This window comes from Prinia subflava, chromosome 7 (genome assembly GCF_021018805.1).
Source record: "Prinia subflava isolate CZ2003 ecotype Zambia chromosome 7, Cam_Psub_1.2, whole genome shotgun sequence".
NCBI lineage: Eukaryota > Metazoa > Chordata > Aves > Passeriformes > Cisticolidae > Prinia > Prinia subflava.
This window is the reverse complement of record NC_086253.1, coordinates 24,645,232-24,670,396: the sequence shown is the minus strand read 5'-3', so window position 1 is coordinate 24,670,396 and position 25,165 is coordinate 24,645,232. Positions and strand designations below refer to the sequence as shown.

General features: G+C 36.7%; 1 protein-coding gene across 2 annotated transcripts; it reads right to left on the bottom strand.

Annotated features, from left to right (window-relative positions):
- Nucleotides 1-106: 106 nt before the first annotated feature.
- On the bottom strand, nucleotides 107-23,193 carry GUF1 (GTP binding elongation factor GUF1). Of its 2 annotated transcripts, XM_063401863.1 has the most exons (17): nucleotides 22,999-23,193; nucleotides 21,759-21,870; nucleotides 20,704-20,852; nucleotides 20,434-20,514; nucleotides 18,789-18,866; nucleotides 17,898-17,981; nucleotides 17,401-17,465; nucleotides 15,377-15,580; nucleotides 13,760-13,899; nucleotides 12,441-12,564; nucleotides 11,928-12,060; nucleotides 10,387-10,530; nucleotides 9,310-9,443; nucleotides 7,352-7,453; nucleotides 5,236-5,355; nucleotides 4,315-4,351; nucleotides 107-3,321 (listed from the first exon to the last, which is right to left on the bottom strand). In XM_063401863.1, exons 1-17 carry the CDS (start codon nucleotides 23,122-23,124, stop codon nucleotides 3,184-3,186), a joined length of 1,971 nt encoding a protein of 656 aa, XP_063257933.1. In that variant the 5' UTR covers nucleotides 23,125-23,193; the 3' UTR covers nucleotides 107-3,183. The 2 variants fall into 2 exon arrangements, with proteins under 2 accessions (XP_063257933.1, XP_063257934.1); XM_063401864.1 differs by lacking the exons at nucleotides 17,401-17,465; nucleotides 17,898-17,981; nucleotides 18,789-18,866; ... (2 more) ...; nucleotides 21,759-21,870; nucleotides 22,999-23,193 and adding an exon at nucleotides 14,891-15,036 and having other exon boundaries at nucleotides 15,373-15,504.
- Nucleotides 23,194-25,165: the final 1,972 nt, after the last annotated feature.

Sequence of the window (25,165 nt, the reverse complement as noted above, 5' to 3'; positions counted from 1 at the left end):
CATGAGTAAATACTTCAGAATTTCAGGGAATGATTAGGCACCAAAGGAGAAAGGTAAGAATTTACTGATGAAGACTTTTTTTGGGAAAGCCCTTGTGTAGAATACTCACTGCAAGAAAGTGCAACTAAGCAGAACTTCAACTATTTAACTTTTCACCTAAATGACAGGCATGTAGTCTTCATTACAAAATCACGTTATCTCCCTGGGGCTGTGGTAGAGTCTCATCTAGGCTCACCTTTCTCATAAATGGTCTTACAGGGTCATTTCAAATCTGGACCGTTCTCCGATTCTGTGAAATTACATAAGCGTGGAAGAATCTGTCTATAGCAGTGTAGGAAGCCAGGCCTGGTGTTTCAGTTCTCAACAGTACATTGAACATCCACACATTTAAAACAGGCTATAAGGCTCAGTTTACACAGATGTATTTTTGAAGCGTAATGCAACATAGTGGGGAAAAAAGTTGAAAAGACTCCCTTTCAGGAGAGTGCTGTTCCAGGTAATACATGACTCAAAATGCAGTATTAAGTTTGCCACTAGCCTTTACAGCTAAGCAAGTTTATAAACAATTCTATTACAAAAAGCATGAAACTAAAAGTAGTAATGAATTTAGGTTAGTATTAAAAGCAATTGAATCATGTATTTATCTTGATGATCATCATCCTTCATATGGTAAAATGGAGAATTCTGTTGAAACAATATTCTTGTTCTTTATTCCAGCACACCTTTCACCCACGTGCCTTGTTTGGCAACCGTACCAACTAAAGCCCTTTGTGTTCAAGATGTGCAAGATCACAGAATTAGTATCTTTTCTCCCTTTTTAACTATTCAGCCTTCTGTAAAACACAGGCCACTTTAAATACTGATACAGCAGAACCTGTCTGTCCTTGAGTGGGTCTGGAACTGTTTCTGCCTCTTAATGAACAGTTTTTGGTTGTTCTCCAGCTTGTTTCTCTTGTTACACTATGGGGTTTTTAAAATTATGAATGCTATAGGATGTAATTTTTTTAAGTACTACCACAATGTTTCCTTTATTTCATTTCTTAAGATACTTCCAATCATTTTATGAAATACTATTTTTTCAGGAGAGTACCTTCCAAACTTGTCAACTATTAAGAGCAAGTCGACCCCTTAAGTTGCATAAAATTTAACCTGTTACTCTGCAGTAATGGCAAGGCAAGCATTTTTAAGTTCAGTAGTCTTAAGAGTAAATTCTAAGTTAGCCTAGCACATCAAGGTTACCATTTTATTCTTTTTGATTTTAAGGTATTTTCAAAGGAAAGGGGGAAAAGAAAAAGTAACTAGATAGGATCAGGTACTTTTGTGTCAAAAACTAATACTTCATGTACTGTACATGTACTACCCAGTTCATTTAAGTTATTGTTCTCAAAACTGATAAGTCCTCTCAGAATAAGAGTCCAAGTCCTCTCAGAATTAAGACTCCAATTTGTATTTTTTTATTCTGCCTCGGGTGACTATAGTAAGGCTAAAACAGATTCTCAAGTCAGCTTTATCCATCTATGTAACTTATTTAATTAGGTAACATACACTTGATGTGTCAGTCAGCAAGGATATGATTTACTGTCTGGATAATTTTTAGCTTACCTTTAGCTTCTGCCTTGTTCCTCAGTAGAGAACCAGTGCTTTCTTACAGGTCCAGTTCAAGGAGTGGGGAGGACCTTGTTTTAGCTCTTTGCTCCTACCATGTATCCCTGCATTTGTAGTTTCTTAAATGCTAGCTTTTACAGGAGAGGAATAATAAATATGTTAGAGAGCCTTAATCCATAGCATCCTTCCTTTTTTCTGGGTCAGTAGCAGCAGCTTAGGTACCTTTATCAGAGATGCAGATACCTTGTTAACATCCAGAATTTTGGTTTTTCAGTGCACCTGAAACAGCTTCAAATAACACAAAAAACAAAACAAAACCAAAAAAAAACCCAAAAAAAACCAAAAAAACCAAAAAACACACAAAAAAACCCAAACCAAAAAAACCCCATTAAAGTCTAAAAATTCCCTCTCCCCTTTTTCTGTACTCTGAAACTAATACAGGTTCAAAGGGAACATGTCCTGTTCAATTCCATCCCTCCAAAGATTTTCCCAGTTCATCCTTGTACGCAAGCCAAAATACAAGTAGCTTGTTACTAAAGTGTAGGTATAAGCCTAAATTTAATGGCAGACTTTCCTGATGATTGAGTACTTTAGCAGGTATGACTACTGATTTGTTCACTAAAATATATTTAATAACAAGAAATTAAGATCTGTGAAAAGCAAAACTAGTATTGAAAATCAAAAATGTTAATGCAGCTCAAAAGCTTTTGGAGGAGGGTAAACAGTCATAAACACAGTATATAGTAGGGTCATTAACTTACTTTCATAATTGCTTTGTGCACTTCCAAAACTAACACCTTACATTATGCACTGCAGCATTTATCTGGGGACACTGACAAACTTCAGTATGTAAACAATATAAATCAAACTTCACCAACTACACCAAGATATGCTATAACCAAACCTTCATGTTAAATAATTTTTTAAAACCTGAATTGGTCTTACTAGTGAAACAGTTACAGATCCTGTGTTTCAATATATTAAAACTTGTAATTTCCCTGGAGATGAGCATAGCTAGGCTGAACTAATAGTAAATTTGCACACTTCAGCTGTGTGGTAAATTTAAAAAGTTTTGATTTTTTCCTCTGCAGTGGTTTCCCAGCATCACAATTTCCTGACAACAGCAGCTTTAGAGAAAGTAAAACAGGAAACAGCTTGATACTTTTGTGCCAACAGTTCAAACTTTAAAAGAAAAAAAACCAAACCAATACAACATTTTTGTCTATACATACCTTTAAATTATTTTTATAACCTTTTTTCCATATGGTTCCTCTCATATAGAGACTTCCTATGCCAAAAACCCTCCAAGTTATGTTAAGTGTTAAATGTATGAAAACAGTGAAATAAAATGAAAAACAATACAATATGAACTTTTAGACGCAGTCTTAACTTTAATTTCATAATAATCTACAAATATATGTACATTTTTAAGTCCTTCCAATTCATCTTCCCACACATACTAAATTTATACCACTGAAAGTCAAGTATGTTCCCTCTCACAGTTATAAATCACGTGTTAGCTCACTTGGCTGTTGTCTGCAAAAAGTTGACATGATCTGAATGATCAGATGTCGATCTCTATTTGTCAGTTTCTCTCTTCAGAACTCGTATGAAGGCATCTCTTGGAACCTCAACATTGCCAATTTTTCTCATCAACTTCTTGCTTTCTGCTTGCCTCTTTAAAAGCTTCATTCTTCTTGTAATGTCTCCACCATACTGTGAACAAAAAAATAAATTTACTAAGCCTAAACTACAACTGCAGCTGCAGTACATTGCAGCCACACAGAACTCAAGGGTTTAAAAATAGTCAGGCTGGTTATATTTTGACAAAAGGATTATTCTATACTCCAAATAGTTTGGCCTAAAGGCCGCTAGTTAAAAAGAACAAGGAAGCAAATAAGCACATTAATAGGACAAGTGAGTGTTGACCCCTGTCACCTAAATACATACATTCCTGTAAGCCTGGCTGACACTAGACAACACATTAGATCCAAACCCTCTTGGAACAGCAGCAGGATGCCAGCTCAGATACAGCAAGGCATCTTAACTAGCATTAGGTGCTTACATCTAGAAAAATGAACTAAAACCTTGTACAGTGTTGAAAAGACACCATCCCACAGCTGTGCTTAGCAGAAGAATTCTACTGCAGTTGTGAGAAAGGGACACTTGTTTAATATTTTCTAATATGTTCACTTTAGACAGTTAAATCCAAGCTAAGTAAGAGGCATCCAAGTTTTCCAATAGCTTTGTTGAGTCTCGTCCATAGTCAACTATTGCACATTTAAAGCTTTATTACAATGTATTACTGCAAACCTAAGAAGTCTAATGATAATTAGGTCTCTAAAGAAGCACTTTTATATTTCCTTTTATCACCTGAAAACCAATTTAGAAACTTGAAGTTACCTATGTGCCTCACATTTACTGTGTGTCTACAACTATTAAAAAATGATGAGATGAACAGACACTCAAAGTGTGTGACTGAAAAAGCCATCACTTTATCTGATCCACTCTTCAAGCTGCAGCAAGAGGTTACAAGAGCTGGCTTTTAAAATAAAGGCTTAAAAGTATCTGTTAAAATTCCACAGACACTTAGGAGCACAAGCAGAATATGTCTTTGCTGCGTTTCTAGGAAGAGATGAGCCTATCATCTTAGCAGAACTCTAAGGTTTACAAATGTCAGAAATAAGAAAAGAGAAAAAAAATACCTACACATTTTGCCACAACATTTTTTCTGTAAGCTTTCAGCCTGCAAAATAAAATAACACACACATCTTAACATATTAGAACATCTGTATGTGAAGCTAAGTACTTGAGTTGTCAAAATAAATGTTACTTGTTTTTCTGCTAGTTTTGTAAGATACTTTGGCATCATAAAATTTTCAGGTTTTGTACACAAACGATGAAGTTTTAAACAGAAGTTGTAATTCACAGTTTTCAATTCTTGAAACATCCCTTAGGGTGTATAATATATACATAAAGAAATCACAGTCTTGCCTTTTTATCTGGAATTTCTGCTATGACTCACAGGAAGTATTACATCCATGTGTATATACATATATAAACAAATTCTTACAGGACCTTTGCCTGAATTCTGACCTTTAATTATTTTTCCACTATTTAAATCCTATTTAACAGAAACAGCAACAGAAAAATGTGATGAGAAACACAATATCAAGGAAATGGTTTGCTTTAAAGAAGCATGTGGTAGGAAAATGTTTTTGAGTTCAGCTGCAATGTATTTTCTTTGGAACAGCACAAATCAGTTATTTTTTTTGCTGACTCTCACAGCAAAGTATTCCACAACTAGCTAATTTTTTTTTCAGTAGTAAGAAACTTTTCCACTGCCAAAGAGGAAGTGGACACATGGGTGTTGCCAGTTATACTTTATCTATAAGTGCAACTCTGACCATGAGCAATCTAAAATAAAAATACAATTTCTTTGTATAAATTTAATTCAAAGTGCTTAGTCAATAGTCACTGCTCAAATGTGGTTTTTTTCTTCAAGTAGCATATACAAGAAAAATATAACTTCATAGCAAAATCAAAGTCCTGCAATGTATCAAATTTACTTTACAAGTCTGTATTTTACATATCTTAAAAAAAGAAGGGGAATAGAAGGGCTTCACTTACGTTTCTCTTGCAATGATTTTCTTGCCAATGGCAGCCTGGATGGCTATTTCAAACAACTGTCTAGGAATAGTCTCTTTTAAACGTTCACACAGGAGTTTACCAGCAGCATAGGCTTTATCACTGAAAAAGAAGGTCAGCAACACTAAAAATATATCCACAGATCAAACTGTTTCATTAAAGGATTTTAGTAGAGGTTTTCCTCTTCTTAACTCAGAAGATAAGCTGATCAGATCAAATTTTACATCTATAAGTGGTCTCTGTATGTCACCTGTTTCGTACTAACAGGTGATAAGACTTTATTAACCTCAGTATAAAACATCATATAAAGTGTTTATAAAAAGCACCCTGATTATCCATCACATTGAAGACATTTGAATACTGCCACAGCTTCAAGGGAAATTTTAAGCTAGGTCAAGGAGAATTTTCATTGATTGTAGGCCCAAGCGGTCAAAGTATACATATTACAGAAGGCTTTCAAAGTCTGGTTTTATATCACAGGAAAAAAAAAATTAGCATACTCTTGTCATCTGCTAATAAAAATTATCTAGCTATATTCAGCATCTGTATATGCTTCAGGTTTTGGAAAGAGAAAACAACAAAATGGCTAAAGAAGCTACTAACAGATACTTTCATAAGCCATTGGAAAGAAATGGGTCTATTCTCTATAAAAATCTCTGTATTTAGCAGACTTTTTTTTACCAACATACATGTTTTCAGGTAGGGACAATGTGACTCCTTGCTACCTGTATAGAACAAACAGTTTAAACATGAAGTACTGAAGTCATGTTCCTTGAGTGTTAACAGTTTTAAGAGGTACATATATTTACTTCTACAGTAAGAACAAATGAAGACTATCTTAATACTGAGCTTACAGTAATGTCTGTAATGGTTTCTCTATAAATGTAATTCAGCATAATTCTTACAGATGCAGTTTTTACAGTGGGAAGACTGAGAATACCTGCAGCAAGAGCAGAATAAATTAATGCAACTACAATTTTTTTTTAAAAAAACAACTGAAATCTAAAGCCAAAAGAAAGCTTGTCAGTTTTAGTGAGTTTAACAGTTCAGGGTCGGGGCTAAATTGATCAAGAAATACATGTTAAAGCAATAACTAACTTTTGGAAGGTGGCCCACTCCATTTTGCATCCTTTCAGAGTAGGAGATGCTAAACACTGCATGCACAATGAGAAATGCATTAACTAGCAATTGTGTGCAAAATAGTTACTCCCCTTCAGCCCTGTGATTCTTCTGAACAAGGCAAGGGGTTTATTTTCCTGTGTCAGCCTTCTGGAGTTACAGAATTCCAGGGATTCCAAGATTGCAGTGAAGTAAAAAAATACGAAAATATACAAATATTTAGCAACAATAAATTAGTATTTTAAGAAGAAAAACCAAACAACCCACAAAAGTTTATCTAGGCATTACTGGAAAGGGATGCTGAAGTTACAGATGAGCCTTGTAAAAACTTTTTGAGACGATAGGGGACAGGCTGGAAACAGGACAGGCATTATTCTCACCTCTAATGCCTGAGATACTCATTGAATCATTTTAGCAAAAAAAAATTCTGAGGTAGTTGCATATAGTAAATATTTACATTCTCCTGGTAATCTGTCTGGAAACAAGGTAACAGCAAACTTCTATGGAACAGGAATTACTGGGAGAACAAAATCATTATTGTCAGTATTAAGCACTAGCAATGATTTATCTGGCATCTCCTAGATTGGTCCATACTTAAATTTTTCCAGCCCTTTAGAAGATTGGCATTCTGCATTTCTTTCTCTCTGCCCTACATTTTTCACAAAAATATGATATCCAATAAACTGAGAAAGGGAAGTAAAAAATTGCTATTAATTAAGGTACGTATTTCCTAATTTTCATACAACAAAATGCTTCTCTTTTTCAGTGGTAATGAAGGTGGTCATATAGAAAAATCTTCAATGCTCATACACTGCTGTCATATTTAGAGTAACACATATACCTAGAGTCATTTAGAATCATATAATCATTTAGGTCAGAAAAGACCTTAAGATCATCAAGTCCTATTAATGGACAATGTTTCCATTGACTAATAATAGGAAGTCTTATTTCTTTTAAATAACGAATCCAGTCAACCTACTTGTGTATGATAGTTGCCAGTTCTTCAACTGGATTTCCATTTAGAAGAATATCCATTTTGATTAGGTCTGCTGATTGGTAACCTGCATCTTCATAATCAAAACTAAAAATAAAAGCAGTTCAAAAATTAGTCATGATATTGTATAAATTACATTTTGCATTCTTTGTTCCATAAATTTTACAGACACATTTCTTAATAAAACACTTGAACTTTTTAATAAAATGGGAGTACTGTTTTTAAAAGTCTCTCAGTACATCTTCAGACTAGACATCTAGACATGCACATAATGTCCCCTCCAACGCAGAAAGATGTCGTCTTGACTTCGAGGATGTCTTTCCAATCTAATTAGAAATCTGCATGCTTAATGCAGTCTTAAAGAACCCTTCAACACAGCTTTTGAACAGTCAATGTCCTGAATATCACATGAATCAAACACTAATCCAGGACTGTCTTCTTTTCACCCTCTCATCTGAAGAACTTTTTATGTGACCCCTGTTATCACTGTCTCTGACAACCATGTTTTTCACTTAGTTTCCAGATCAGATTTCTTCTTTGGAAGGTGTAGGCCTTGCTGTCTGTTAGTTTGCAAAAATTCTTAAAATGCAACAGATGCAGAGGTGATGTATGTGATAGATGATAGATTAATAGACAGATAGGCAGATCAGTTGTGTCTAAGTGTAATTGTGCAGGATCATCAATATCACTGTGATTGGGTCAAATCTGAAATATCAGAAAACGGGGGGGGTGGGAAATCCTTTGAGATTATTTCAAAGTGTTTCTATCTGAGTTGGCTTAATAACCACAGATGTGTGAATGGACCCACATAACAGAAATATGATTACTAAGACCACTACATACACAATCTGTATTAAGGAGTCAATTAGGAAATAAAAACAAATAAGATAATGCAACATCGTTGGCAATCACCCCTGAATCAAAGGAAACCAAGCATAATTCTGCTAATGAGATAGGTTCTTGATAAACAGGCTAGATTTTATGTAGAGGAGGAGCTAGATCCAGAGAGGAAATTCAAAATTTCCATCTCTCTGTTTCTTCTACATTGCCTCTCCCCTTTGGTTTATGCTTTTACTACATATATATATAAGCCTGGGCAAATGTCTTACTTACAATGTCTTACATTTATTAGACATAATTAAAGAAAACATATACTCAAAGCAAACTCAGTCCTTCAATAAAATTCATTTTTTTGTTCCTAAAATAAATGATGTAATTAGGTATACCAGTTCCTATTGTGTAACATATCTCATCGACGACATCTCAACATACCAGGTTTGTGAAAAGCTATTGAGCCTCCTGGGGCACAAGCTCATTGCCATGCAACATTCTCTCTTCCATTAAACTCACAAAGGCTCCTCACAAACATCTGAGCACTGTACTAGACTCTGAATTCATAGCAGCCACCCACAACAGAAAATTTTGTCTCAAAATACACGATTTTCTTTTCTCAGATAATAAAGCATGTATGTAAAGTAAGTACTGTTTGTTTTTAATACCACTTTGTTTTTACTAGCTTTAAATAATCAATGTGGTTATTTTCCTTTTTCCACCAAGAGACAGTTCATACAGTAAGTAGTACAGTTTCAGTGATTCCTTTTGAAAAGAAACTGCACAGTGTCACTTCAGACAAGGAGAGACCATTTAGGTCTTACTCATATAGATGAGCCTGTGCCACTCCAGAGGGTGCCCTTGAAAAATACATTGCCAAAGACAATGATTATTAGGTAGTGACACACTTTTCATGTTTTTCAGACTTATTTCCATCCATTTTCACAGTGAATCTAATCCATTCAAGGTGAAGAGAGAGTAGATTTGCAGCACCATCATAAAGGAATATTCTTCACTCATGCCCTTCCACGGCTGTTCCTCAGGCCTTTTTTCAGCATGCCACCCCTCTTCAGGGTCCAGGGAGGAGAAGGGGGAACAGGGGAGGTAGTTACCTTGCATAGTCAGAAGACAGAGACTTGAGAACATCATAAAAATCCACCACAATTTCATTCAGTGGAAAGAGGTATTTTAGCATAACCCTGTTTTCATCAATGTACAACATATCCTTCTGGACTGCCCGACGATCCTAGACAAATAAAAATTGTTTCAGTTTACCTTGAAATTTTCTACAAAAAAAATACAAAGCAAATTAAAATGAACAGCAATCAAGATACACAAGAGAATTCCTGTATTTAAGGCCCAAAGTAACTTTCTTACTGGTAGTTTGCTGAAGTCCCAGGACAAATTGCAGTACTGTAACAAATGAAGTGCTTATAACTTAACTAGACACACAACTCAAGCCCTTCCTCTCTAAATGCTGAATTTCTAAAATCCTTAACAGCTTCTGCTTACTGCTGCCACAGCAGGACTTGCAGGCTCATCTTCTTCCCTCCCAGGAGCGTGTTCTTAAAGTTATTTTACAAATTACTTTTAATAATTTTATTCTTCAATGTACTGACATACAAGTACAGCACTGCTTTGTATTGTGCATTTTGAAATGTTATAAGCTAAGAAAAATATTGTGAAGAAATAATATAAACACAATATGCATAGCAGCTAAAACATTTTCAATTACAAGTATTCCAAATACAGTTAGGCAAATGTGTTTGGCCATCACTATCCTTAATTTACTTTCAGCAAAGTACTAAAAAAATACATGGACACATAGTCAGAAGTATTGGGAGAAGTTGTATTTCCATGAATATACTTCTAAAAAAACCAATACATTTTATTCCCCTGCTGCAGACTCCATTCTTTCAGTTTCAGAACTAGCCATGAATTAGTCTAGTACAGACCAAGTAGTTTGTTGTCACTGAGCTTCATCACTAACTTTCAATATATAGATTCTGTAGTTCATAATTTTACAAATATAAAGTTAAAAATTATTTTTTCTTTCAAAAGTATTCAATAATTACTTCAAAGATACTATTTAAGTACTAATATCTATTATCATACTATCTAGTGTCTTCCCTTAAGTATGAGGTGAAGAGGTTAAAAATACAAAGGACAAAATTAGAACTATACACCACCTGACACAAAGTAATTATTTTCCCAATATATTCATGAGGTGTTACAATAGTACCAAGAACAATTGGCTCCAAGTATTCTGATACTGAAAATTTATCAGGAAACTGCGAAGGGTTGATAATAGTAATCTGGTCTTTTCCATGCTCCTGAAAACAAGCACATAAACCAGATATTGTAATTTTAGAAGTAAGTAAAATGAACAGCAAAGAAGACAAATACAGCATTGAAAAAATGCTAAAAAATGTTTCCTGAAAACATTGGTGCATTATGCAACCCAAGTTTCAAACAAGGATGATTTTACGAAAGATTTCTATAATACATACAGAAGTCCCTTACCAGCATATCCTTAAATATCATTATACAGAAATTAGCTTTTTACTTGGGAAATTATAGAAATACAAAAAAACCTTTCTATCCATCTTTACAGGTCTCACTCTCCCCTGTAAATTGAGGATTTTCCTTCTTACTTCATCCTGATCTGCTACTATTTTACTACAATGTTACTATTACAAAGCATCAACAGAAGACCTGCTCAAAACACTTTAGAGTTCAGTGGTGAGGACTTTCTACTCTAAGTAGAACTTTGGGTTCAGGCTCCCTCACGTGCTGAAGTGGATTTAGAAATGAAGTTTTTGATTCCTGTGTAAGTGCTTTCATTACCTACTTTTTCCAGTCCAACATCCCAGTAAGAGCTAGAGTTACCCTTCCAAGGTAAAAGGAAGGTTATGCTGCTTATTGTGCTAATGCAACTTCCCTCTCCTCCAAAGCAAGTGATTACATCATTTCCACTGTTGGGGACCCAACTTCCAACATTGTTTGAAAAGAATCCCACATCAACAGTCCAGAATCACTTACACACCAAAGGTGTTGATTGCTCCATTCATAGCTGCAATACTGCCCGAGCAAGAAACCAAAACCACCACAGAGATAAAAGGTCTATGCCTCACACCTTGCAAGTACAGCAACATTACTTATACAAGGTTTTAGTAATTTACAGAATAATCAGCCAGTCAACTTGCAGCCTCCTCTGTCATCAGGTGCTCTAAGTCCATCTCCTCCTCTCTAGAACTCAAACACAGTAATTCTATTTGCATCCAGTTTAATGAAATTAGCACATGCCTGTTTAATTGTGATCAAAATATCTCATTTTCTTTCACCAGCCCCTGCCAGTCTACGGTATCATTACTAGCTATTCCTAGAAATGTTCATGTTTTCTGACTGATAAAGCCTGGAAGATTATTTCATCTGCTCTTAACACAGTCCAGTCAGTAAGCACTTAAAAGAATACAGCAAGATATGTGTTCTTGAGTTCTATACTCCCATTTTTAAGGAAAAGACATAAAAAGAGAGTGCTTGAAATGAAAGGGGAAAGAACAGTTAACATCCTTAAAAAAAATTAAAAACTATTTAAGTAATATATAGGTGTTTCTAATGTTTACTATAAAATACAGTACTAGCCTACATTTAAAAAGAGACTCTAGATGTTTATTATAGGAGGCTTTTAAATTGCTATTTCTATAATATTTTAATGAGTTTAACATACCTTTATCAACTTTGCTGAGGAAAGAACAGCTTTATACGGAACTGTAGGTGCAGTCAAAATAACAGACATGTTATACTCTTGCTCCAAACGTTGATTAAAGACTTCCATGTGTAGAAGACCAAGAAAACCCAATCTGGAAAATAAATACCCTGTCAGTAGAAGTATTTGTGTGTCTCCTGGAATTTCACAGTGGTCTTTTTCACCCTCCAGCATGTTTACAGTGCTAGTATGGCAATATTAGGCAGGGCAAACAACCTCTAAGGGATCAAATAATCCTAGGGATTAAGAAATTGAATAATATGAGTCTTGGAGAACAAAAAATAATAATCACAAAAATTTTCATTCTCTATGCAAACAAAGAATGTAAGAAAATCAAATGCTTTTGATCTTTATCTATCATTAATTTGAATTACTCCTAATTTTGAATTAGGTTGAATTCTACCTTCAGTTTACTTAAACTTCATTCTCAATTCATGAAGAGTTTCAAAAATGAAAGCAGCACAAAAACCTCACCTCCATCCAGCTCCTAAAGCAAGGCTAGTGTCACGATGAACAGTTACACTGGAGTCATTCAATGTCAGCCTTTCCAGAGCACTTTTGAGATTATTATATTCTGTTTGATCTACAGGATACATTCCTGTCAAAATATATTAAATAGAAGTGATGTGACAGAGAGCTTTAGGTACTGTGTACATGGCTTTCAAATACGCTACTAACAGTGAACAGAGTAATAAAATCAGGAATAGTTACTTTCTGCTCCATCTGGTTTTAAATGTGAAAAATTCTTTATTCCTCCAAAAAACATTAGTCAAAACATAACAGTGTTTCAGATTACCTCAGAATTAACATCTAAACCATAATGGTAGGATCACTGTACTCATCTAATCCTTCACATTTGTAGAAGATTCACAGTTGAGTATAACCACTGTTTTGCAGTGTAAATGTATAGACTTCACTGAGATGTTACCTCAAAGCTAAGAGTGAGTGAAAAATAAAAAACATTATTTCAAAGTTGCAAATATCTCTCTATTTTTTTTTTGAAATTAATAAAAACAGCTGTTTGTATAACTACTGCCTCAAACAGATTCTAGTGTATCACTTTTTACATCCTTGTACGTTCAGAAAATGTCATCTACATCAAGAAGCAACATAGGCACACAAAAACATTATTTACAAGATTACACTTTTTGACACTCACTGAGAGACTGCCTAGTCTTCATGAGACAGTTCAAGTGAGTTTTACACATTGCTTCACAAGTCTAGAAAATTATTTACAGAGTTTCTTTCTAAAGGCCCCTTCTGTAACATTTGTAATAGTTACTGAAGCTAGTGGCAACAGCTGAATGGAACTATTCAAGCTCGAAAAGTCAAATATTTTACAGGATCATTCTCAGTATTAGCTCTGGCAGTTTATAGTGTTTAACAAAAATGAAACAGCTGCTTTAAACTGTTTTAAAAGAAGAAAAAACAACACAATTACAGAAACCTGGTTATCAAAACAAAGAATTCCCTCTTTTTAAAAAAACAATTCAACCCTTTTTTTCCAGCTACTAAGAGTTTACTGGCATTAGAAACAATAATCACAGACAAAAATACATGTTTATCTTGTATTTATATAAAATCAGTCAGCATTACTGGTGGATTATAACAGGATTATTACTAATCCTGTTAAGTCACAGGGAAAACACACAAATCTACATAAGTGACACACCTCAGCTAAAATTCTAATCCTCCCAACACTTAATATACATGTCTTCTTTTAAAAGCTTTAACAGCTCTTACTGTCATCACTGGGAAAAAGTAACTCCACTTTGTATTTATTTCCTCCTCACCTGCAAAAACCATTGGCTTCGCTGACTTAAAGCCAGGCAAAGGCTCCACTGGCTGTTTATACAAAAAGAGTGTGTCTCCTATTTGGGCTTCCGTTACTTCTTTCATTCCAGCAATCAGGTACCCCACCTGTCCTGCATAGCTAAATAAAATTATTATATGGACATGATTGTTGGCATTAGTGGTATTTCTGCTATTTTCCTACTTGATTTAGCCCAGTCAGAAATTAAGATAAATCACCCCCTTAAAAGCCCACATCCATGGTCCAGAAGTGAGATTTGTTTCACCTCTGAGTTGTGAACAGTCTCAACTCAACCTTTTTCTGTTACAGCTGAACAGTACATTTATGATCCTGGATTTTGAATACTGTGTTGCTCCCAGTTTAAAAGCTGGAGCTAGACCCTTGAGAAGCTCCTAAGGCAAAGAAACCAGAACAGTTCCCAGCTGCCAGCACAGCAAGTTTCATATGCCAGTAGGACAAAACTAGAGAAACACCTTCCATCAGCACATTATGCTAATAGGAGGGAATACATGGTAAATACTGAGTAAAGCACAGTGTACTGGTTTCGGCTGGGAAGGAGTAACTTTCTTCAAAGCAGCCCTGTATGAAGCTGTGTTTTGGAACTGTGACTAAAACACATGTTGATAACATACCAACGTTTAGGTATTGCTGAACAGGCCCCCTCACTGTGCCCCTGCAAGCAAAGACGGGGGGATGGGCAAGAGACTGGGAGGTGACACAGCCAGGACACCAGACCCAAAGTGGCCAAAAGGGCATTCCATACCACAGAACATAATGCTTAGCAATAAAAAAGAGGTGCAGTCTTTTCCAAGGTAGCTTGACTAGCAGGACATCAGTCTGTTTGTGGGAGGTGGTGAATAATGGACTGCCTTTGCATCACTTGTTTTTATTTTTTTTTTGTCCTTCATTTATTAAACTGTCTTTATCTCAACCCACAAGTAACTCCTCAATTCTCATCCTGCTAGGGTCGGGAAGTGAGGAGGGGCTGGCTAGGTTGCTGGCTGGGTTCAACCCACCAGACACAGTAATGTAACCTGAAAATGCCCCAAATAAAGTCATTAACATCTATTCGGATGCAAACCAGTAAAACTTTTCCACTAATTCTAAGTACCTGATTTTCTTCCCACTGCTGCCATTGAGGAGCCAGTTTCTGGAAGCTGTTGCATTCATGGATTTTAAGTTTTCAACCCTCAAAATATGCTGCAGCAATAACTAAGATGAAGCCCCATTCCCTTCCACTCTCAAACAAGGCAGCTCCTAGAAATAAATGGGACAGCTGAATAAGAATGTCAAACACTAGCCTTTAAACACCTAGCTGTCCAGCTGTTCCATGTACTACAGAAGACAATGGATTCCTCCCACAGCAAAGCCCACAAAGCACTCCCTAAAACCTTCTGCCTCAGCATGCCCAAAACAAAAATGACAAAGAGCAATAAATTGCAAATAGAATTATAAAAAATCCACCACCTAAGAACAAGAACAAAAACCTAGACATCTCCCAGTCTTTCCCTCTCAAAGCAAAAATCAAACAGAAATGCAGGATATTGTAGCTTACCCCAGTATATGATTTGTTCCACTCTAAGAAGTTTTTACCTACAGCTTATGTGTTGGCTGTTCATTTGGAGTCAGAATTCCAACTTCATTAACTTCATATCTTTTCTTTGTGTGTGCAGACACAATTTTATGTCCTTTTGCAATCTCCCCACCAAAGAGGGCAATGTTAGCTATGACACCTCGGTAGTGGTCAAAGGTAGAGTCAAATACCAAGGCTTTCAATGGATCAGCAGTATTACATTGGGGTCTGTCACCAAAAAAATTAAAACAATGTATTATGCAGTGTTTTCATTCAATATTGAATGAGCAAGCACACCCACCCCAAACACTTTCATAGAACCATATCAGGTTGGAGGGGATTTCCAGTACCACCTGATCTAACTTTTCTTGGCAAAAATACAGGCTTAACAAGATGGCCCAGCACCCTGCCCAAACAAATCAGAGTGTCCAACGGTGGGGAATCCACCACTTTCCTGGGGAGATTATTCCAACGGCTCTTTGTAGTTACTGTTTAAATAACAGAACATGGCAAAAGGTCTCCCTTAAGCCTTTTTTCTCAAGTCTGAACAAGTCCATTTTTCTCAGCCTTTTCTCAAAGGGTAGGCTGCCCAATCTTTCAATCATCTCTGTGGCCCTTCTCTGGCCCTCTCTTCAGCCTGTCCATATTTTCTGCATAGCAGGGACCAAAACTGAACACAGTATTCCAGGTGTGAACTGATCACCATTGAGCAGAGTGGGATAATGAGTTCTTCATCTCTGCTGGTGATGTCCTTGTTGAGGCAACCCAACATGCTGTTGTCTTTCTTTGCTGCAGCACACTGTTCACTCATCTGACTTTTGTTTGCAAAGACCTCCAGATCCATTTCCACAGAGCTGCTCCCCAGCTAGATTCCCGCCTGTGTTGCGCTCCAGAAGTACATATTCCCAGGTGCATGACCTTTGCCTCTGTTGAAATTTCATAAGGTTCTTGTTAGCCCACTCCTCCAGCCTATCTAGGTCTTCCTGCAAAGTTGCTCCCCCTTTCTGAGATGTCTACTTCCCCTCTCAGTTTGGTATCGCTGGCAAACTTCACTAGGGTATACATCCCAACTTCCAGATCACTTCTGATGGTATGAAACAGCATTAAGACCAACGTTGAATCCTGGAAGACTCTACCTCTGGCCAGTCTAAAAAGGAGCTATTTACCACACCCCCCATCTGGGCGCAGCCTGTTAGACAGTTCCCCCTCCACAACACAGACCACTACAGATATAACACAGTGGTTTCTCCAGGAGAAACCTTATCTTTCTTCTAGGAGAAACCTTATCAAAAACCTTAAAGATCCAAGTAGAGAGAAATCCAGGTAGCCAGTGTCCACCACTAACACTACACAGATGATTACTCTGCTGTAGAAGGTGATCAGGTTTGCCAAGCATGATACACCCTTGGTGAATCTGTGCTCGCTTTTCCCAATCACTTACTTCATCTGACTTGGGACAGCCCCCAGGAGGATTTGTTCCATACCATTTCCAGGGACTGTGGTAAGACTGATGGGTGTATAAATTCCTGGATCCCTGAAGCTCTTCTTGTAGATTGGACATTAGCATTCTTCCAGTCTTCTGGGATGTCCCCTGATCTCCATGACTTCTCAAAGATTATAAAGAGCAGCTTTGACCAGACACAGCCAGCTCTCCTACAATCCTCAGGTGGATACTATCACAGCCCAGGCATGTGTAGGGGTCAGGCTCCTGTAAGGGTTCACATACCAACTCCTTCTCTGCTGACAGCGGGTCTGTGCATCAACCTGCATTTTTGCTTCCCAGGCCTAAAGCCCAACAGTGCTGATAAAGACAGAGGTGCAGAAAATGTACCTCTGCTTTTCAGCCTCACTGGTGACCCATTCACCTCTCCTGTTTAAGTGCAAGTCACTATTTTCCTTCTGTTTCTCCTACATCTCTCTATAAAGTATTTTCTCTAAATCAGATGCATATCAAGTGTAAAACTACTGCCAATACCATATCAATGCAACTTATGATTTTCTAATTACTTTATAAGATTAATTAGATACATAATTAAATACAGACTTACGGTGGGATCTTCTCAATGACCTTCTGAAGAACTTTTTCAACATTTGTACCTTGTTTAGCAGAAATCTAAAACAAATCCAACAACAATTTTATAAGACATATCTTAAACTTATCAATTAAATAGTGTCATGTTTACTTAGACAGTTTGGGTGGCCACAGATAGTACTACCTATAAAAGCACTCAAAAGGACACTCTAAAATGCTTTTACTAAGAAATACTGGTTTTTCTTTTGTGAATGGCAATTATTTTCATGATAGGAAAAAAATTTGTGGATTGACAGTGAGAAATAATTAAAAATCTCAGATTCCATTCCTCAAAAAATACTAGAATTTTTAGCTGAAAGGTATTTTCTCCACTCTTACAGGAGACACACTTTAAAGAAATTTTTGTCAGACAAGAACAGGCAGACAGCACTCTCTTAATTTACAACATGCACGTGTAATTCATTAGTTACAAAGTTATATTATCAGCCATTTTATAAAACATAGAGATCTTACCCTTATACATTCATCTGTAGGGATATAAAATAGCTTCTCAATTTGTTTTTCAACTCTTTCAGGGTCTGCATTTTTCAAGTCAATCTGTAAAACAACAACTGCTAAATATACAAGCAATCATATCCCCCACATCATCCAGTACTGTAGCTTTCAAAAGTACAACAAAGAACCTTTATGTATTCATGAGTAAATAGTGTCCATCTCTGGGAAAAGATCAATATTTGTTTTATAAAGTCTTTCCACCTTGATTTCAGGAAGGATCCCCTCTGCAACTAGTCTAGTTTTGGCTTGTTTCTTTAGGGAAAACACGTTTGTCCAAGAGTTGGTAAAAATATTTAGTTTACAATTTTGAAATTATTAAGTGCTACCTACACTTTTTATAGGATCACATATTAAGTACAATATAAATCTACAAAAAAGCAATTAACATAAGCTGATCAGTAATTAATCTTGTGATTCCAATAACACAGCCCTCAAAATTGTATAGAAAATAACACTTGAATTTAATTTAAAACTAAGACTCTGCTTTCTAAATATTGAATTCCTACTCATATCATTTCCTCAATATTAATGAACTTTTAACGTCACCAATTCCAACCGTAAATCCAGCACTGCAAAGTCCACCAATAAGCATGACCTTAAGTGCTACATTTTTAAATACCTAAATGTATTTCATGAAATTGAGTAATTCACAGCAGTTACTGTAAAATTCTACACAGAGAGCAAATACAGAAAATTCCAATTACATTCTAGTAATCTTATATCTATATCCTATAGATAACAAATAACTTTCTTTGTTATATGCTTCTCTTCGAGGCTACATTTCTGATCAGCTCTATACACATTTAAACAACTCAACTATTTAACAGAAAATGCTAAAAACTTTATTACCTTATTTATAACAGGAATTATCGAAAGCTGTGCTTCAAAGGCGAGATAGAAGTTTGCCACTGTCTGAGCCTGAATACCCTAGAAAATAACATTAAAAAGTTTAACACAGAAACCTCGTCAGTTTTGGTGTGGTTTGGGGGAGTATTTTTAGGCATACTATACAATTTAAGATTACTTTGCTATTCTATCAACTCTTTCATTTAGGAGATGGATAAATAAAAGGTGATTGATTACATGCAACTGCTGAGAAAGAAAATAGCTTTCCAAATTATAATTTCTTGCAATCTGAAAATAATTAAACAAAGCAATAATATTGTATCTGTGACCACTTTCATGGAATTATTTATAGGCAACACAATATGCTTACATTATGCACCAAGCACATATTTTTCTGCATGCTATAATTGTGGCTATTCAGAAATAAATAACAGACTTTTTAGGTCTCAATAAACTATTTACAAATGGACTCGGACAAAGAAAAAGAGATGCTTATGATGGTGATAAGACTAAAGTTACTCCACAGAGCAGGAACGTATTTTCAACTTGCCTTACAGTTACTTTTATAAAAGAAAACAAATTATAAAGTTTGTACCTCACATGTCTTTCAAAAGGATGGCAAAAATAATAGCTCTGATTAGAAGAAAGAAGATTCCCTTCCAGACAAGGGAAAACAAAGAGATAAAGATGCTAATGAACGAGACTATAAAGCAATAATATCACAACTGGATCAGAGAGGGCAGGAGTGGACATGTAGGGGTTAGAGAAGGGAGAAAACAGAAGCTACTTGACGTCTTTCCTTAACTCAGAACAGATCAAGTGGAAGATTACTTATATGGAGATATTCACTACAAATATATGGGCCTAACTTTTTTAGGCAATATAAAGTAGCAACGAAGAATACTTATTAAAAATTATACAGAGAATGTTGAGTTTGTAAGCATTCTGACTGAAGGACAAATACAGACTACCAAGTAACATATAATATTTAAATGTGACATTAAAAAAACCAAACAACAACAACAAAACAAACCCCAGTACATTTAGGAAACGTATTTATTACTGAGGCTCACTTAGGAAGTCCACTTGCCCCTCAAGCTAAGAAGGAGAAAATGTTCATAATCACTAAAAGTTACTTAGTTTGTTTTTGGGTTTTTTGATACAACATGGGAAACAGTAGCACTTATTCGACCCTTATACAATATAATCATAAGTATGCCATAGAAAAAATTCTCACCAAGTATTTTACGATAATGTGCCCACCTTTAAAACCATGATTAAATAATCCTCATATTCTAGTCCATTAACTGAAGATACTCAAATGGGTATCAGCATAACAACTAGAGGTCCTCCAGGCTGCCATTTGCAGAATTTATACTCCCTAAAAAACAGGATCTGATTCTTCACTGATCAATTCTGTGCTATTATTGCTATGTCATGGAACTTTGGTATCTGTCAATACAAGTATATATCTCTAGATAATTTTTAAACTCCCATTACTCTTTTTCTGCAACCTAATACTTTTATGGAGGTAGACCTGAAGCAAAAACATTAGTGGAAAAACTGAAAAAAACCCCACCACCCAGTTTCCCTCTAGCTTAAGGAAATATTGAAATACTAAACAGAAAACAAGAATTAAGTACTATACCTCATTTGCATCCACTACAAGTATAACACCTTGACAGGCAGACAGTGATCGGGATACTTCATAGCTGAAATCTACGTGACCCTGTGGAGAAAACAAATGTTTACAATTTCAAGTATTTCTAGAGTCTTTTGCAAAGATTTCTGTACTGTGTTGTTTTCATTTGTATATATGTTCACATTCTTATAAAAGCAGAATTGAATAAACACAAGAAGACAGAAATCTCTTACTTTTAACTATAAAGACATTTAGATTTGTTTATATTTAACTTACAGGCGTGTCAATAAGATTTAAGAGATAGTTTATGCCTTCATGATTGTAAAAGAGAGATGCAGATTGGGCTTTAACTGTAATTCCTCTTTCACGTTCCACCTGCAGTTTATCCAGCACTTGTTTATTATGGTTAGTTTTAGAAATTGTTCCTACAAAAAAGAAAAAAAAAGGCACTTTATTAACTAATTTACTACACAAATCTTGAAAATGCTATTAACCAAGAGTTAACCAAGAGCAAATTAAGCTTTCCCATACAATTAAGATAAACTAAGAGTTTCAATCAAAAACAAAACTATGCATCAGCTGTATACATTTGTCAAATAAAGTTTAGGCAATAAAGTTATATAAAAACCTATCCTGAATAAACAGGATAAAAACCATCATTTAAGAGATTAAGAAGCAGCAAAATTTCCCTAGAATTGTAAATAATTTTGATATTTAAGGAAACTTCCCCTCCAGGAAACACTCCCTCTCACTGGAGAGGAGTGTCCCACAGCTCTAAGTCAAATCTCAGGTGCCAGAGGAGCATTAGCATAGAGTGACAGACCTGAATTCAAACTCCCATTTTATTACAGGCATCAGGCAAAAACGCTCAGTGGTACATGGGAGGTTATCATAAAAAATAACTTTGACTAGAAGTTTCTCTCCCTGATTTTGTTTCGCTCATCCTTAAATGAGTCCAGAACTCCCAGGTCATGACAGTCCCACCCCTTCAGTCCACCCTAACCACTGGCAGTAAACATCATAAACTTGCCATGTACTGATTTAATGGATGACTGGTTGGAATGACAGCTTGAACAATGCAGTAAACTCCTTTTCAGTCTCTTTCCAAAGTATGTACTTCTTTAAATGAATTACACACTTCCTTACACCTACCTGTAGGCAGATCTCAACCACAAAGTCTGTATGTCTTTAACACTACACAACTGAGAGCCTAAAAGCACAAGCAACACAAGAACAGCAAAAAATACTAGAAATTCTAGTAATAACCCAAACGTACAGAAACTTAAAATGCCACCTTCCATGTTAAGAAAAAGTAGTATGAGAATGCTTACCTGTAATTTCCAGCAATCTGTCTGCTAGTGTGCTTTTGCCATGATCTACATGAGCTATAATACTGAAGTTTCTAATGCTTTCCACAGGATACACCGACATATCTAATTTTTCCTGAAAAACAGAAATTTCTTTTCATAAATCAAGGTTACAGTCTCTATAAACCATATGACCTGGCCTTTAAAAAACAAATTAATTCTTTTAATAATTTTTCTCCAGAACCAGCACAGGTTGAACAGAGATACAAAAACTTAAATTTTCACTATTGTTTAAAATGTCAGCATTTCACTTTAGTCATATAGACATATGTATATTTTTAGCACTAAACAATCATGACCTATGCTGGAAAGTGTGTGAAAGGTACTATGTTCTTATGAGCTGGAAAACTTTGATTTACAGTTTCACGTTTGTCAAACTACTAAACTTAAGGATTAAGAGAACTGGATTCAGAGGGGCATTAAGGATATCATTCTTCTCAAGGATGATATGAATATAGAGCCATTACCTAGGGAACCAGTTATCTTAAGGAGAAGGCAGACTGGAAAGGGCTGCTACAGTGTGCAAGAGGCCAATGCATACACAAAAGTCAAAGAATTTTATTTATTTAGAGCTCTGTGCAGAAAGGGGCACTTAGTGGAAAATCCGCAAAGCCAGCAAACAACTATAAAGTTTTGATAGTTGTTTGCTGGCTTTGCAGATTTATTTATACATTTCATTTATACATTTTAACAAACAAAGGTATTAATATCCACTGCCTAAAAGCTACATAGCTGCCTTTTAATTAGTTTCTATTGGTTAAATTCCCTCACTTCTTATGCTGGTTAGCCAGCACGGAATCTTTCTTTTGAGTCAGTGGGTTTCTTGAGTTTGTGGTCGTTCTCTCTCCCTGCCAGAATTACCCTTTTACCCAGCCAGATCCCATTTCAGCACACTTGCTGCATTGGCTTTGTTAGTTCTCCCCTTATCTTGGGAGTTCTGTCAAATGTCCTTCTGGCCCGTGAATTCTGCATTCTTTGTGTCCACTACTCACAGTACACCCCTCGCTGAAGCTTTGTTAACCTGCCCCTAGAACCGAGACCACTGAAACACGTCAAGCCCTCACGTTAAACCTCAGCACGGCAATTCGACCAACGAGCAATGGGTCCCCCTCACACCCGGAGGCCAGCGCGGGCTGCCGGTGAGGCCGCGCCCCCGGCGGGCGGGCGGCCGGCGGGCCAGCCCCGCCGGAGCGGGCGGACTCACCTCGCCGCGGGCGCTATAGGGCCGCCCGCACGCCGCGGGCAGCGCGGCCGCACGGCGCAACGCGGCGGCGGCGGGGCCGGGGCTCGGCAGCCGTGCCCCCCAGCACAGCGCCGCCCAGCCCGCCATGTCCCGCTGCCCTCGGGCCGCGCCGGGTGCCGTGCAGGGCGGGCACAGCGCCCCGGAAGGGCCGGGCCGGACCGCGCCGTGACGCGGCGGAAGCGCTGCCGGGCCGGCGGTGGGGGCGCGGGGCGGGGCTGCGGGCGGTGCCGCTCCGCTGGCAGTACAGGCGGGTTCATTGCATGGCTTATGGTTGTTGTGGCCGTCAGAGCTGTGCTGTGGTTAATTCTGGAAGCAGACGAATGTTGTGGTGTTCTCAGATACGTTTTCTGTGTGTTCCTTTTCATCACAGTTTTTGCGGGATTTCCAGATACTCTCCTAGTTTGTATCATTCCTAGTTTGGGGTTTATTAGTGACGGCGTCTTCCTCTGTCTTTACTTGAAATATTTGCGTTAAGGTTTCGCAGACCTGGAAAAACATGCAGGCGAGGGTCACTGCTCTGTTTACATATATTGGTTCCTTCTTTCTCTTTTGCTCAATCTAATATAAAGATTTTATCTGTAGCTGTGCAAAATATTTCAGAAATGCCAGCAGACCACTTAGTTAAGAAAACTGCAAATATTTAATCAGATTCATAATCTAGAGATGTGCCAAATAAAGGAAGACAGTAAATTTTGAGGGCACAGTCATTTAAAGGAGGTTTAATTTCGGGATACCACTATGAAATTCATACTTCTTTTTAAGTTAAAAGGACTTGGTCTCAAAAGGCTACATGAAAGTGATAGGTAGTGCAGACAGCATGAGTTCCATGTAAAATTACTTGGGATTGTGCAGTAATGATTTGCTGACGTAGTTCTCTGCTGGGCTGATCCCATAGAATTTGGGTAGTAATGGACAAGGAGAATCTTTTGGCAAATTCATGAAGGTGTAGAGGGAAGAAGTATGTCCTTGAATGCTGAATGAATGCAACAGGAACCAAGAATCCAAAGCCGTGATCCAGAGCATGTGTATGAGTATAGTAGCTGTATTTGGAGAAAAACATGGTCCTGTCACACACAGATGAAGTTTGGTACACTGTAGATATTGACTTAGCTGTGTGCAATAGCAGAGAGCTCTAACACATAGCAGTCCTGTCATTCCTGAAGTGATAACTGTCTTACTGTGATACTGTCCTAAGGTACGTGGATATCAAAAAAATCTAAGGAAATGCACTTTTAGGAGGAATTAAACTAATATGCTTTATATACTGCATTAAAGAGAGAGCACTCCTGCACTGAGCAATTTATATAGATGGCAGATTTCAGCAATTCCAGAAGAACAGCAGCAGAGGTAGCTAAACCACATGTTAACACTACTAGGACGTGTAGGAATGTGCAAAATCACTTAGTTCAAAAATAACTGAAAAAGCATAATTCAAACAAAATAGGTTGCACTTGCACTCCATACCTACGCCTCGGAGAACAAAGACTTGTGTTTGCACACAAGTCTTTGTCACATGCACACTCAGCTGGCTGGATTCAAGGAGCTGTGCTTGAGTAACTGGTCCATGCAGAGAGACAGCAGTCCCTAATGTAAAGCTATTTGCAGGTCCATGTGTTTTAGAGTTCTGAGATAAATTAACAAAAGCAAGAACAGAACTGCATTTCAGGCATGACCCCTAATCATATGGACAAAATATATTAATTTAGGAGTTCAGATTAGAGGTCCATCATAAGCCAGGATAAAGCACCATAAAAATTACAGTAATCTGTCTTTATTTTCACTTTTCAGCTCAGATAAATATATGCATCGAATATTAAGATTTTTGATCAATTTGAACTCTATATGCGATGGAACACATTCACTGGAAATATTAAAGAAAGATGTACAGTTCAGCAGAATAATAAATATTAAATTATTTATGGGACAGCAAGCCAGAAGCAAGAAACATTAATTTTCAAGTGATCATTTACATGTCAAAATATGATGGATGGATGCACACATTTCCTGAACTTTAAAAGCCATTTATTGTAATGAGGATAAATTAAATGTACCTGTCACTAGCTGCATTTACTAATACTGAAGCCAACCATATAAATGGTAAATTCAGATATTTACAGATTCATGACTG